This window comes from Lithobates pipiens, unplaced genomic scaffold (genome assembly GCF_037356315.1).
Source record: "Lithobates pipiens isolate NorthernLeopardFrog02 unplaced genomic scaffold, aLitPip1_a1.2 Scaffold_8, whole genome shotgun sequence".
Classification (NCBI taxonomy): domain Eukaryota; kingdom Metazoa; phylum Chordata; class Amphibia; order Anura; family Ranidae; genus Lithobates; species Lithobates pipiens.
Window position 1 is genome coordinate 519,079,784 of NW_027507903.1, and position 14,620 is coordinate 519,094,403.

Sequence of the window (14,620 nt, forward strand, 5' to 3'; positions counted from 1 at the left end):
CCTTTTTAATGCTAAGTGCTTACAACTTAAACAGCACAGTTGTTTTGGAGATTCCTCCATCCACATTGTTAAACTTAATTGAGAAATCATTTGATTTCTCTTTTTCAGCCTGTGGAACCAAATGAGAAAACCCTTAGCATGTATGGCTAGCCTTGCATGTCAAGAAATGTTGAAGGTATTCAGTGGCAAACAAACAATGTAGTGACCATAGTGGCTGCTGGAGAACATGCTAATCTGCCTGCTAGTGCAGGTCACAATTTAACAATGCTATTACATATAAGAATTTGTATTCTGCTCTGCAGTACACAGTGCATGTAAATAATGTAATGAAGGCCATTTTTTATTACCTGTAATGGGAGAAAGTCTACATAGCGGACAAGTATCTCTGAATTTTTTTTTATGCAAGATGAAAAAGTAGAATTTCATTCTAGGTTGCATAACTATTTTAGGATTGGCTAATCAAAACCAGAATGAAGTGGTTGCATATTATTAGGTAAAGCTTTGATTCCTGTTTTTATTATTTGCATATTTTTTAAATCACAAATGCAAAGGTTATTTGTTGACATGCTTCCAGTTTATAACATAGTTATTAATTTTATTTTAAATAAACAGAAGACAAAAAGACAGCTGAGTACAAAAATGGTGTTTAATATCCAAGGGTTTTTAAATAACTAATATTCAGCCAATCACAATTACACAAAATTGCAATTAATTTAGAATACAAATAAATTAAACTTTAAATATTACCTTTTCTTTCAGTGCAAGATATACATTAAAGTTACCATTTCTACAAAGTGACTGGTTTGTTAAAGTAAAAAAAAAAAAAAAAAAAAAAAAAAACAGATCAGAAGAACATTTTGTTGCTAATACCTGGGGCAGAAGAATATGATAAAAGAGAAAGTATGGGTTGGACTAACAAAAAAATATTTTATTAAACGAGGGTTGCAAGGAAGCTTTAATGACTTTTTTGCAGAGTACATTTTGGGATGAAACTGGACAGCAGCCATAAGGTTCTTTCTCTAACCTCAACAGTATTGTTGGGTTTTATTGCATTTAGGTAGTCCCAGGTATGGAACAAACCTTTACAATGCGTATATCTTCCACCCCCATTGTCATTCACTGAATCACCTATCATCAAGCCCAAGCACTGTAATGTGCATAGTCCATATGGTGGCATCTGCTCAACTTCTTTCTTACGTTACACTCCAAAAAACAATTACACGTGAACTTTAAAAGATAATTTCCTTTTAAACAGCTTTTGTTATATTCTGAGCCAGGGAAGCATACATTCCGTTGGTAAATTATATTTATTACCCATGTTGCCATAATTCTTTTTACAGATTGTTGACGTTTTTGCTCCAGCTGATACCGGATTGTAGACACAATGTAATGCCATATGTGAACATTCCATACTGAACTGGACTGTTGGCTACCAAAGCTTTTTGATTTGGGCACAGCAGACATGCCAAAACCTATGCATACCCGAACTAGAGCAATACAGGTAATAATAAAATACAAAGTTGATTATTTTGCTGTCCTGGCCCTTAAAATCAGCATAGCCAATTATATTAAAAAAGTGGATTTGCCCTTTAAAGCCTTTAAGCGGGTCATTCTACTCACACTCCAAATTCTAATATCTCTTGAAGAGTACAGCAGCAAGAGCTTTTCACCTGGGTTTTCAGCTTCACCAAACTGCCATGTCCATTATATATCTTCTTCTTGGATGGTATTTCATTGTATACTGTTAAGAATGCAGCAGGAGTGCTAAGACTCCTCTAGCTACCGCAGAGTAAGACCATTTGGCAGGTAAAGATATAACAAACTATAATGCTAAGATCTCAATGTAGTCCTTGAGAGATGTAAAATGCTAGTAGATGATTCCAACCACAAGAGTACAACCAGATACAGCAGCTAAAATATCTCTTTTGCATCACTAAACTTGCTGCAAAAAATGACGTTTTACAAAAACACTTTTTTGTAGAAAAATTTGCATTTTAGACCATATCTTCAATAAATACTATTTGTTACACAAATGTGAAAAGACAACCATTTTGTCAGTTGTATTTCTATGTAGGAGAACCCACCCTAATAGCATATCATGAACTGCAAAGAGATATTTGTCAATGCTGGGTGCATTTTAGCAATTGTGTAAGAGCTGAGTAATGGAACTAGTGACATACACAACATACAACATATAATTTTTTTCATAATGCAGACAACTGGGGCAATAGTAATCCTTCATATGGTACCACACACCAGCAGGTCACATAGGAGACCGCTGCAGTTCTGTCTCCTGACTTATAAAATGGTTTACTGGCTTCAAGATTTGGCCATCTAGCTTCCAAATGCTGCAATCATTCGTCCATCGTTTAGCATACTGTACACACAGCATGCAGGTATTTCTGAGCTCCACTTGCACCAGTGGTGAGATTAATAGTAGTAAGATAGTAAAGGCTACCTAGCTGAGTAAGCAGAAGTTAAATGTGAAGGCCTACATATTGATCAACTGTAATCCTAGGTGATGGAGTAAAACTACCCCTGAACGACTTCAAGGACAAATAGAATTTTGTTTCACATGGAAAAAGGTTTTTAGTTTTGGAAACAAGTTCACTATATGCCGAGGCAGTGTGAAAATATTTGTTGTAGTCTATAGTATAACAAAAGACAAAACTTAGATTTTTTTTAATTTTGAGAGTGGAGATGGATTAGAACACCCATTAGGGAGATTCACCCTCTCTATGTGTCCTGTTTACTGTTATCATTGAAAGTAAAAAGAAAATTCCAAATTTTGGGTTGTCACCGGAAAAGTAATAGAGGGGACATCTTCCAAATGTGACACTACTTCTGGTGACCTGGAGGGGCTCAAGGGATTTCCTTAAATTGCAGGAATTTCATCTTCCTTTGTGTTTTGGCTATGGGACAGGAAGTGAAGGTAAATCTCCCCAATGGGACACAGATGGAAAAAAATCAGGGGTTATAACTCTCCCCTGATCTATACAAAATAAAAATAAAAATTTTGCCTATAGTTCTACTTTAAGGATTTACAAATGTCACTGAAACTAATGAGAGAAAAATCCATCCTGGTGGGGATCTCAACTGTATTCTTGGGAAGAATAAACTAATATACTGAATATATTTTGGTAGTGTTATTGTCATAATTACTCCACACTAGAGTTTTAAAACCTTTCATTTACTGCATTATATATGAAAGTATAACCTGGCAGTTTATTAGGAACTACAAGCTAACATCCACAAAGGATGTTAGTATGTGTAGTTCAAAACTTTGTGAATGAATGTTTCGGCTGTGTGGGCAGAGCCCCACACAACCGTGTTGTTTTTAAATAGTGATAGCAGGTGCGGGGAGAAGATCCCATGGCTGCTGTCACAGAGAGGGCTTGGATCTGGGAGCTTCTGCAGAAGTGGGAACATGTTACATGTTCCGCCTCAAAAATGGGTGGAACATGTAATATGTTCCCAAAGGTAAACTTAGCCTTTAAGTGTCACTGGTTGGATGACATTATTACATTCAAAACCTAACTAATGTTTTTGTATAGTCTGTCCCAAGAGTCCAGCTTTCCCTAAAAAAGGAGTGTTGTTTAATTACACTTCTACATGTCCAGCAACAACATAGACTAAACGCATTGTTTCATCGTATGTAGTGTTTTAGCTCATTCTTTACAACATTACAGTTTTCAATATCATAAACTATGACACTGAGCTGCTCCTAGAGTACAGTAACCTACAAAGCACAGAACGGGCCTGGTATGAATAAACTACAGGGATATAGCACAGATTATGGTAATGTAATAAAATATTGACAGTCCTTTAACGATTCAAAAAACACAATGGACCTCAAGTCCGAAAGTGTTTGATGGCGGATCTCTTTCATTTACTATTACAGCCTATCCATTTCTCTCTTCTATGTCTCCCAATGTATGAAGAAACTGAAGATTTGAGTTGTTCTGGGAAACAAGGCCAGTTGTTCTTTCATACACTCAGTCAAGAGGACACATTTTCGGAATGTTCACCATTGCTGCGGAGACAATCTCTATTCTATCTTTAATTTCATTATACTGTATCTATCAGCAAAATAAAAGTATGATGTATCCCTGTGGAGGTTTCCTACTCATCCTTTGACTCCCAAACACTGGCATTATCAGACATGCTGGAACCTGCTTCCCTGCAGTGACTATGACCTCAGACACACGTCATGTCTTTGGAATGGACAGGAGAAAACATTAGGTGGGAAAGAACTCAGTAATGTAGACCACATAAGGGTCATGTCATGAACAAAACAGCTGTTCCTATAATGCCTGGCATACTATAGTGGGAGTATAAAACCTATTATTTATGACTGGACAATTTATTTTCTTCTGTGCCCACAACGAAACTATAAATAAGGCATCAAACGAGTCTACTGGGGTTGGAGCCAAAAACTTCAAGACTGCTGAAACTTGTGATGCACTTTAAGGGTGATAATGATGTGAGGAGTTTACATAATGAATGTTGGGAAGGAGCATAGGCAGAGAGTCTGCAAAGAGTCAGGAAGCCTTAAGCTGGTCATACAGAGTTAGGTTTTTTTTTCGTTCAGAGGGCTAAATGAAAAAAATGAATAGATTCTTCCATACGCAAAAACGAGGTGGATGGCGGAATCCCCCCTGCCAGAATATTGTACTCTGACAACAGAACCCACCACTGTCAAAATACACCGATTAGCAACAAGTTTTCCACCACATCCCTTTGACAGGATTCAAAACATCTGACTTCTGTTGAGCGGGGGCGGCCAAACACTGAACAAAATCCGTCTGGTCCCTGCTGAACTGGATACATTTTAATCAGTGTATGACCAGCAAGACACAGTCTAAAAATCCATGGAAAATTTACAAAAATAAAATCAAAACTGTCTGTGAAACCCAGGAAAATAGATTGTTTAATCTGACAGGGGAACTTTTAAAATTGTCCAAAAAAATAAAAATGTAAGTGTTTGTAATCCCTAAATTGTTTTTTTTTTTATTTTTTTTTATGTGTTTGGCCCCATGCCTCACTGTATACAGTTTTTTTTAACACATTTTTTTGAACGTGTTGCAAATTTATATTCCGGAGATCCTACCAGTAACAGAACCTCCAGTGTCTGGCTGACAACACTAGGCTATTGCCTTAAAATTAAGCAGCCGTGTTATTAATCTGCTGTACAAGCTCCTTCACTTGGCTGTATGGCTGCCTATCGGGTAAATCAGATAGGCAGCCTAACGGCCAACTGGAGAAGCGCACATGGCAGGCTATTAAACTGTATACAGTGAGGTTCACACTTTATTTAATTAAATTGTAAATTTTATTGAATTCTGTTTAAAACAAACCAGCACAACTATTTACAAATGTCCAGTCTGTATTCCCTGATGTATTTTGCTACACATTTCTTTAGCTATGACACTTCTATCACCTAAAAAGCAAATTACATGAAAGTATTTTGCCCTTTTTTGTATTTTTTTTCTTTATAGATTAAACGGTCCCTCTACTGTAAACTGATATGTTTTGGGGTAGTACATTTACAGTTCTTGTAGTATAAGTCATTTAATATGAAGCTATGTTCACAAAGATAAAGCATATATTTTGCCAAGGGTCACGATTTCAGCCTTACAATTGCTTTCTTTTTTAGCTTTCATTGGCTTCTGTAGTTGAAAATAATAATTGTTCTAGCAAATAATTGTTCTATCTTAGATGTACTTCAGTTGGGAGGATGAGGAATTATACGCCACCGGTGATTCAAATGTCATGTCATAAATTAATACTAAACAATTAAACATCAAAGGGTGCATTTAACTGAATAATAAAAGTTTTCCCATATAAGATAGATGCATCAATGATGCCCTATAAATTAATGAGGTAAAAAAAAAAAAAAAAAGTTGCAAAGTACTGTTATTTTTTCTTACCAAAATAGAAACGAAGACATCGGAGACCATTCTGGTTTCCGTAGAAATGCTGTGTCTCCTCTCAGGCCTTGCACGCGGCTTTCCTATTGCAGCCAGTTGACACTATAATATAGTGACACATAAGTCATGATGGGTATTGGAACACTCATGTATGCTTTCCATTACCCTTCAATGATTATGTGATGTCCCGGTAGTGGGAAATCGATGGCTCTTAACAAGAAAATACTGCATCTCACAAGAATCTGGAGGCTGCTGGAGCAATATCATACAGGGAAAACAGTGCTGTAGGGACCAACACACAAAAGGTAGAGGAGGAACCTGGGGGGGGGGGGGGGGGGGCAGGAGGAGTAACACAGTAACTTTTATGTTGGTTGCTGTATCAGTATGTTTCTTTCTTTATAATAGAACAATACAAGGGGCAGTTTAAACTCAAGGTGCATAGGCTAGGCTGGCTTTACAGGAGAATGCTGATCAGCGCCATGTACATTTAAATGGACCGCATTACAGAACCCCAATATAGTTTAAGAATATGAACAACCCTTAGTACTATCTGGTTCTCAACACCTCTAGCTGTCATATGTATAATAATTAATAAAAAGTACGAGAGTTCTTCAAAAAGTTTCTGCACTTTTTAAAAACTCTATTAAGTATAAAAAAAAAAGCGCATAAACTTTTGAGCAACCCTCAAAGGTCTATATGGGAATACCTTTCTTCAACATTATCATGAAAAAAAAATCAGCTGGCCAGTGTAAGCTGTTCTGCTCAATTAGAAAAATTTAGTATAGGGTTACCCATGGTTACCCATGGTCTGGAACTTGTATCACTGGTGGCTCTGCATTTTTGTTCAGAAGGTCTTGCAGGACAACATTTGTATTGTAGTGTAAGCAATCAGTGGCTTGGATAAAGATGCTGTCTGGGCTTGTACTTGTTACAGTTGATATTTTGGAAAATGCAATTTTCTAACTGGACCTCAGCAAGTAGATGTGCCGATTTTTAATTGTAAGGTGGCATTACCTGGGTAGTGCTTGGGAAACACTGATGCAGTAGAAAAGGTGGGTACTGACACAAATTATTTAAGGGTGTCAGGCAGAGGCCTGAATATTATTTGCTTTTGACATTTCCACTTTTTAAAACATGACTCTGCTTTTCTATTTTTGGAAAGGTTCTACCCTAGGATATAGAAAACTTGCATTTTAGTAGCATGCTTCCAGAGCATGATTCATGTTTGACCGCTAATATGTTTACGCTATGGACAAGTTAACTTCTACCAGCACTACTTCTGCTATTGCTAATCCTGAACTGGCTCACCTGCATTCTGTAGACAGTATATGAATATTACAGACAAAAAAGAATAGTTTAGAGTGAAGTTTGTAGTGGGATTACCACCCAACAATCTGCATGGAATCAAACAATGAAGCATCAAGATTGAAAAACATCCACAAGTCCACAATGTCCATACTGCAATCAAATGTCTTTTAGTGTGTGACGATCCAATCCAAAGCCATGAATAACACATGCTGCAGGAGACCAGATGATGAACTTAGAAGAAGGAGGTACATTAGGCAGACTCATAGGACTGAATATTTTCAAAACAGTTTTTAAAGCCTTCCGTAAGTTTATCTAGAACTGTAACTATGACCAGGTTAAAAGGTTGTATGAGAAGTTAATACTAATGCACTGTATAGGTAATTTGAGTTTAAAGACATAAAAATAACTTTCTGCTCTTCAAAAAATTAACTCAAAATGGATTTTCTACTCCTGTGGATATCACCAGGCTGTCCCTAGATATATATCTATGTATACTGAAATGCCAGCAGCATGGTATATTAAAGAATGGTCCATGTAAAGCAACACTTTTGCAGTCTTTTTGAAGAATATAAAATATGAATATTCTGCCCATCTTGCCAATAGGTAGGCCTATACGGCAATGACTCACAATGTTTTCAAGGCCCACCTGACAGATGGATCGTTAAAAGAACAATCAAACCCAAAGTAGACCCTTTTGTAACAAAAATAAACTCAACACTTATAGGGTCAGTCCATCCACCGCTGGCAGCACTCCATGATCCACCCAGACTACTTAGAATCCAAATACGTCTCAATATCCAGTGTGAAGTGAGCTCCTCCTAGGATCACTGCTTCACATTGTGCAGGGGACGTTGGGTAAAAGAGTTCCCATGACTCATCATAGAGCCCAACATGTGTCCGGTTACAATAACGCGTCCCAGCTGTAGTCTGAGAATTTGGTTGAACAGGCTGGATCAGTAATGTTCTGTAGCCAAGAAGTTGCCTTTGGACTCTTGCAATCTCTTTCAGACCACTAAAAAGCAAGACAAAGAATTAGAGAAAATTATAAGTCATTATGTATTACTTTACATGACCAAAAACATGGATATCTGACCATCACACTTGTATATGTCTAAACCTAAATGTGGTCACACCTCCAAACTACTGATTACAGATGCTTTCTTGCAAAAGACATTTTAGACAACGGTGCCTTTCCAATCTTATGGCAACTGTTTCAAAACGGTTCTTTTTTAATTCCGGTAAGCCTATGCTCCTGTGCACAAAGCTATGTCCATAAAGATGAACTTTGCGTGGAGGAACTTGAGTGGTCTTTACAGAGCACTGATCTTATCCCTAATAAACTCCTTTTGGATAAGTTGGAGTGTCAATTCTGAGCTAGATCTTCCAGCCTAAAATCAGTACCTGACCTTATGAATTCTGTTTTGTATAACCGGAACAAATTCCCAAAGATATGCTCCAAAATCTCGTGGAAATTCTTCTCAGAAGCGCGGAGGATATAGACATAAATGAAACTAAGTCTACAGTATATCAATGAATATGGTTTTGGAATAGAATCTCCAACAGATCAAACAGAATAGAATCTCCAACAAGTTCATATAAGTGTGATGGTCAGTTGTCCAGAAACTAAAGAACAGGTTACAACATAAAACAAAATGTGAAATCTGCTTATAGGACCTATACTCAGGTCCTACTAGTTCAAGTCACATTAAAGAAAATCAGTCATGATTTAAGTAATGCCCGCCTGCCTTCATTGTCCTGCTAATGGGCAGCACATACAGGCACAGCAACGTACCCGTTTCCAGGTTCAGGGCAGGTGCCCCCACCTTCTGACTCCCACCGTGACTGCAATGATTCAGGGCTGGCACCTGCTGATCGGCTGTCTTCAATCACAGCCCAGAGCTCACTGTATTAATGTCAGTGTCAGTTCCCACCCAGTGTACTCTGCACAATCTCACTAGAAGTCGTTGATCACCACCATTACTGGTATAAAAAATAAAATAAAAATTCCAGTACATATGCCATAGTTTGTAGAAGCTATAACTTTCATACAACCATACTTATACACATTTATTGGGATTTTTTCTTTTTTTTACCAAAGACATTTTGGCCTGAAATTTTATTTTCTTAATTTTGTATTTGATAGGTTTTATAGCAGAAAATAAAAATATTGTTTTCTATTTTGTTAATAGTTAATGCTGTTGGTCATAATGTTTTTGGTGAATCCTTATATAGATATGCTTTTCATGCAAATATCACGTTAGTTTCAGAATTAGTCTAAGCTAAAGGTCAGTATTAGTGTAGAATACATAGGAAATTCATTATAGGCGTGTCATCAAGCTTATTAAAAGCTGGACTGGAAATGATTCCAAACAGTTTAATAAGCCATTCTACAGCTGGAAACTCTCCTCCACCCTTAGAACCTACTGGTAAATACCACAACTGACAAACTGCCAACAAATGCACATGAATGGTTCCTTGGCTGCTTTTTTTAAACAGATCTCAGTTCAAGAACACGGAGCTGGTAAACAATAAAGAAAGACACCTTGGCCAAGATGTTCCACCAACCCTGTGCAATCTTTCTCTGTCTAGTTTTACTTCTTGGCTTACTTCTGCTCGTGAACAGAGAGAATCTGTCATATTGTACATGCAAATAATTATTACAAGATAGAAAGATAAATGCACATAAATGTATATTTGGAGAGAGGGAGAGACAGAAATGCAAATATTTGCACACCTTTTTTTTTTCTGATGCTCAAAAATGGCTCCTACGTTCTTCACATCTAGTTTCCCTTCACCTACATGGGAACGCACTGCAATTATCAGATTACAGTCATTGCGTTCTTTTGCAGAGAGACTGTTTGTAAGTAAAGTGTACCTGTCATACACTGCCAGCAATTTTTTTTCTCTATAGAAGCCCCGCAAAACTGACTGGAGCCTTTAATACAGAGTGATACATATTTTCCTGACTTAGAAGTAATTTAATACATGGTGACGGATCTGTGAATCATGTCGTGACTGTTCCATTTATCTTTACATTAAACTGGAAAACAGCAGGTGTGACTTGGCTGATGCAAGGAGGAGATGAAATCACGGCAATATGTATTTGACCATTTGTGTAAATGCGGCGGCTCAGGAAGGAGAGGGCTCTTTCCACATATCCACATGTTTCCATAAGAGACAAAGTAACCTTGTGCAAGTCCCCATCTCACTCGACCTCACAATGGCTGCGTTATTTTCACGTCGGCAGTTAAACGTTCCTCCTGTGGATACTGTAACCTCTTTTTTAACTGCATTTGGCAAGATGCCATGGATTTATGGTTTAAGCTGGCCTTTTCACCCCCTAAACCATGAACCTCCCTGGCTTCCAGGCTCCATTTTACAGAACATCCGGTTTCCACTTTCCACTGTACGGCAAATGTCGTGTTGGTTTTGAATAAATGCTGCATACATGGAAAGCCCTTTCTTCTGTCTGTTACATTGCTAGTTAAAAGTACTACAAAATTTGAAGAGACAAGGATGCCAGCTGCTCTAATTTTGAAAACTTATTATACAGGTTTTTTACTATATTAAAATATATTTTTTTGCTTTTGCTGTTGATGTTCCATTGGAGAAATTTCCCATCACTTCCGGTCCTGTAGACACAACAGGGAGTGAGAGGTAATCTCTTCAAAATGAAATCAATCAAGACTGAATGGTACTCTTTGCTTACAGTTGTGCTCATAAGTTTACATACCCTGGCAGAATTTATGATTTCTTGGCCATTTTTCAGAGAATATGAATGATAACACAAAAACTTTTATTTCACTCATGGTTAGTGTTTGGCTGAAGTCATTTATTATCAATCAACTGTGTTTACTCTTTTTAAATCATATTCACAACGGAAACTATCCAAATGACCCTGATCAAACATTTACATACCCTGGTGATTTTGGCATGATAGCATGCACATAAGTTGACACAAAGGGGTTTGAATGGCTAGTAATGGTAACCATCCTCACCTGTGATCTGTTTGCTTGTAATTAGTGTGTGTGTGTGTGTATGTATAAAAGGTCAATGAGTTTTTGGACTCCTGACAGACCCTTGCATCTTTCATCCAGTGCTGCACTGACATTTCTGGATTCTGAGTCATGGGGAAAGCAAAAGAATTTTCAAAGGATCTGCAAGAAAAGGTAGTTGAACTGTTTAACACAGGAAAGGAATACAAAAAGATATCCAAGGAATTGAGAATGCCAATCAGCAATGTTCAAACTCTACTCAAGAAGTGGAAAATGAGGGGTTCTGTTGAAACCAAACCACAGTCAGGTAAACCAACAAAAACTTCAACCACAACTGCCAGGAAAATTGTTTGGGATGCAAAGAAAAACCCATAAATAACTTCAGGTGAAATACAGGACTCTCTGAAAACATGTGGTGTGGCTGTTTCAAGATTCACAATAAGGAGGCACTGCATGGTTGAGTCTCCAGAAGAAAGCCATTGCTATGCAAATGCCACAAAGTATTCCCCTTACAATAAGCCAAACAGCACAGAGGCAAGACTCAAACCTTCTGGCACAAATTAATTTGGAATGCTGAGACCAAAATTGAGCTTTTTGGCCATGACCATAATCGCTACACTTGGGAGAGGAATCAACAAAACATGTAGGTGGATTGCTGATGTTTTGGGGATGTGTAAGCTACAAAGGCACATGACATTTGGTGAAAATTGATGGCAAGATAAATGCAGTATGTTATCAAAAAATACTGGAGGAACATTTGCATTCATCAGACAGGAAGCTGAGCACGGGACGTACTTGGACATTCCAAAATGACAATGATCCAAAACACAAAGCCAAGTCCACCTGTCACTGGCTACAGCAGAATAAAGTGAAGGTTCTGGAGTGGCCATCTCAGTCTCCTGACCTCAATATCATTGAGCCACTCTGGGGAGATCTCAAATGTGCAGTTCATGCAAGACAGCCCAAGAACTGACAGGAATTGGAGACTTTTTTTCCAAGAGGAATGGGCAGTTTTACCATCTGAGAAGATAAAGAGCCTCATCCACAAATGACTTCAAGCTGTCATTGATGTTAAAGGGGGCAATACACAGTATTAAGAACTGGGGTGTGTAAACTTTTGATCAGGGTCATTTGGGTAGCTTCTGTTGTGATTATGATTTAAAAAGAGTAAACACAGCTATCGGAAGTCGGAGGATACTCTATACCCAAGGCTGACTGAATTTTGGGATATGGTTAAACAAAGTCCTAACAGGTGTGTCTCTCGATAGGAATATATTTGGTTCATGATACACATTTGTCTAACAAAAAGTATAAAAATTCACTTTTGAAATATCTCCTTATGGCTGCAAAAAGGCAAGCATTCCAGGTCTATTGAAGAGCACAGTCTCGCCAAATAAATCTCACTGGCTAGGTATAATAATAGAAATCCAGTAAATGGAAGACCTGACAATGTCACTGAAGGAACAGAGTGAGTGAGACTCCTTACTTTTTCTTTAAAGACCAGTCCCCTCTGGCTTCACAAATGTAGCTTCCAGGCCTTGGATTCTCGTCCTGTTTCTCCAATTTCTGGGTGGGTGACCAGGAGGGGATGGAGATCTTGCACCCCTACTCATGCTCAGGCCCCTTTTCCTTCCCTACCCATATGACCCCCTACCTTCTCTTCCTCGCACCCCCTCTTGAAGGGCATTGCAATATACACCCTTCCTGTCTGCAGACACCCAGTTTTACAGTGTGAATGGCATAATAACCATCATTCTCCCATTCAGGGTTAGCAGTTTACCTGTTTCTGACTTGCAACAGGATGCTCCTCCTTTGAAGACACCATCTGGTTTCTCGTGTCGGCATAAAACTGATCGACACCACTCACACTGTTTCCTCCAGCTACAACAGCTACAAAAGCACAAGGGAACTATTGTTAGTCGACGGTAAGCTGAAAAGTAAACCTTGATAACTGACAGAAACACAAACAGACTTGTATAGGACAAAACTTTGAGATTTAATTTCTTTAGCATCCCATCCTGGCATTGGACACATATTAGAGCATGCTAATAAAGAACTTGCCCACTTCCCAATGTATGTGAACAGTCAATAAATGGACCTCGAATACTGTACCTTCTCTATCACCTGGTCTAAGCCTAGCCATAGACATATATAGATTTACTTTGTTCAACCTCCAGGCTGAATGCAAGAAATCTAATAGATTCCTCAATCCATGTTAAACATTTGGCTGGATGCAGTTAACTGTTCAGCCAACAATTTTCCATGGGGCTCCTTCAAAAAAACAACTATTGTTGAGCCGAGTGGTGCCGACAGAGCCGATTTTGGCTGATTCAGCAGGAACTGGTCGACATTCACGCCCTGTATGGCCAACTTAAGAGAGTTTAGGGATTTTGTTTTTGAGAAATTATACTTATCTAGGCGAATGCCACATCAGTATGATACTGTGTCTGTCACCTGCCACCTCTTTGGCAGAGAACTGAGCAGTCAAACACTGCTGATCGCTCAGTTCTCCATGAGCAGAAAGCTGGTGACTGTCAGTCACCGGCTCTCTGTTCTGCCCCCTCCCCCTGTGCTCACTGGAACTCTTGGCTGTGGAAGGGATGGGAGTGGCTGGCTCAGGTTCTCAGGGGCTGAGCTGGGTGCTTGTCCAGTCTCCGGGGCATCCCGACCATATGGTCGCTATCTTTCCCCAGAGCATGGACCGGCTCTGTGATGTCAGCTGAGTGCAGGCTTCAGCCTATTGTCTGCTGAAAACAGGTCACAGAAGTACAGGACAAGCTGCACTCCTGTGATTCATAGGAGAAGTACAGTCAAACAATCTTTGGTTGTACTTCTCTGTTAACATACAGTCTTATAAAATAGTAATGAAGACCCCGGTTTACACATGGAAAGGGCTTTTCACAATGTGGGCAGTTTGGGTATAGTTGACTTTTTACTAGGATCTTTATTTCGAAAGCCGGCATATAGGGCTATGCTAGCATGTAAAAACATTACACACATATTACTAGGATTTAAGGTAACCCTGTCTTTGTGGGATTCATCAGATTTTTAATTACTAGTCGTTATTCTTTTTCAATATGAATGATGACAAAACGCGGCCTTCAGCGATAGAGCAACCTACGTAAACCGCATGTTAAAAAGTAAATTCATTTTAAGAAATACTCACGCTAATTTATGAGTTATTTGGTAAAAAGTATGGGGTTTATGTACTAAAACTGGAGAGTGCAAAATCTGGTGCAGTTCTGCATAGAAACCAATCAACTTCCAGCTTTTTTTTTGTCAAAGCTTAATTGAACAAGCTGAAGCTACAAGGTCATTGGCTACTATGCACAGCTGCACCAAAAAAACAACAAAACAGTACATCTCTGCAATACATGCACATTTCTT

The 14,620-nt window shown here is 38.5% G+C and overlaps 1 protein-coding gene across 1 annotated transcript in view; it reads right to left on the reverse strand.

The window, feature by feature from the left end:
- Positions 1-628: 628 nt before the first annotated feature.
- The window catches only part of TGFA (transforming growth factor alpha), a 93,752-nt gene continuing 79,760 nt past the window's right edge, over positions 629-14,620 (reverse strand). The window contains exons 5-6 of the mRNA XM_077469452.1: positions 13,014-13,123; positions 629-8,250 (exon numbers count right to left, since the gene is read on the reverse strand). Of these exons, the coding sequence (XP_077325578.1) occupies positions 8,243-8,250; positions 13,014-13,123 (118 nt within the window). The 3' untranslated portion in view covers positions 629-8,242. The remainder of the gene's footprint in view (positions 8,251-13,013; positions 13,124-14,620) is intronic.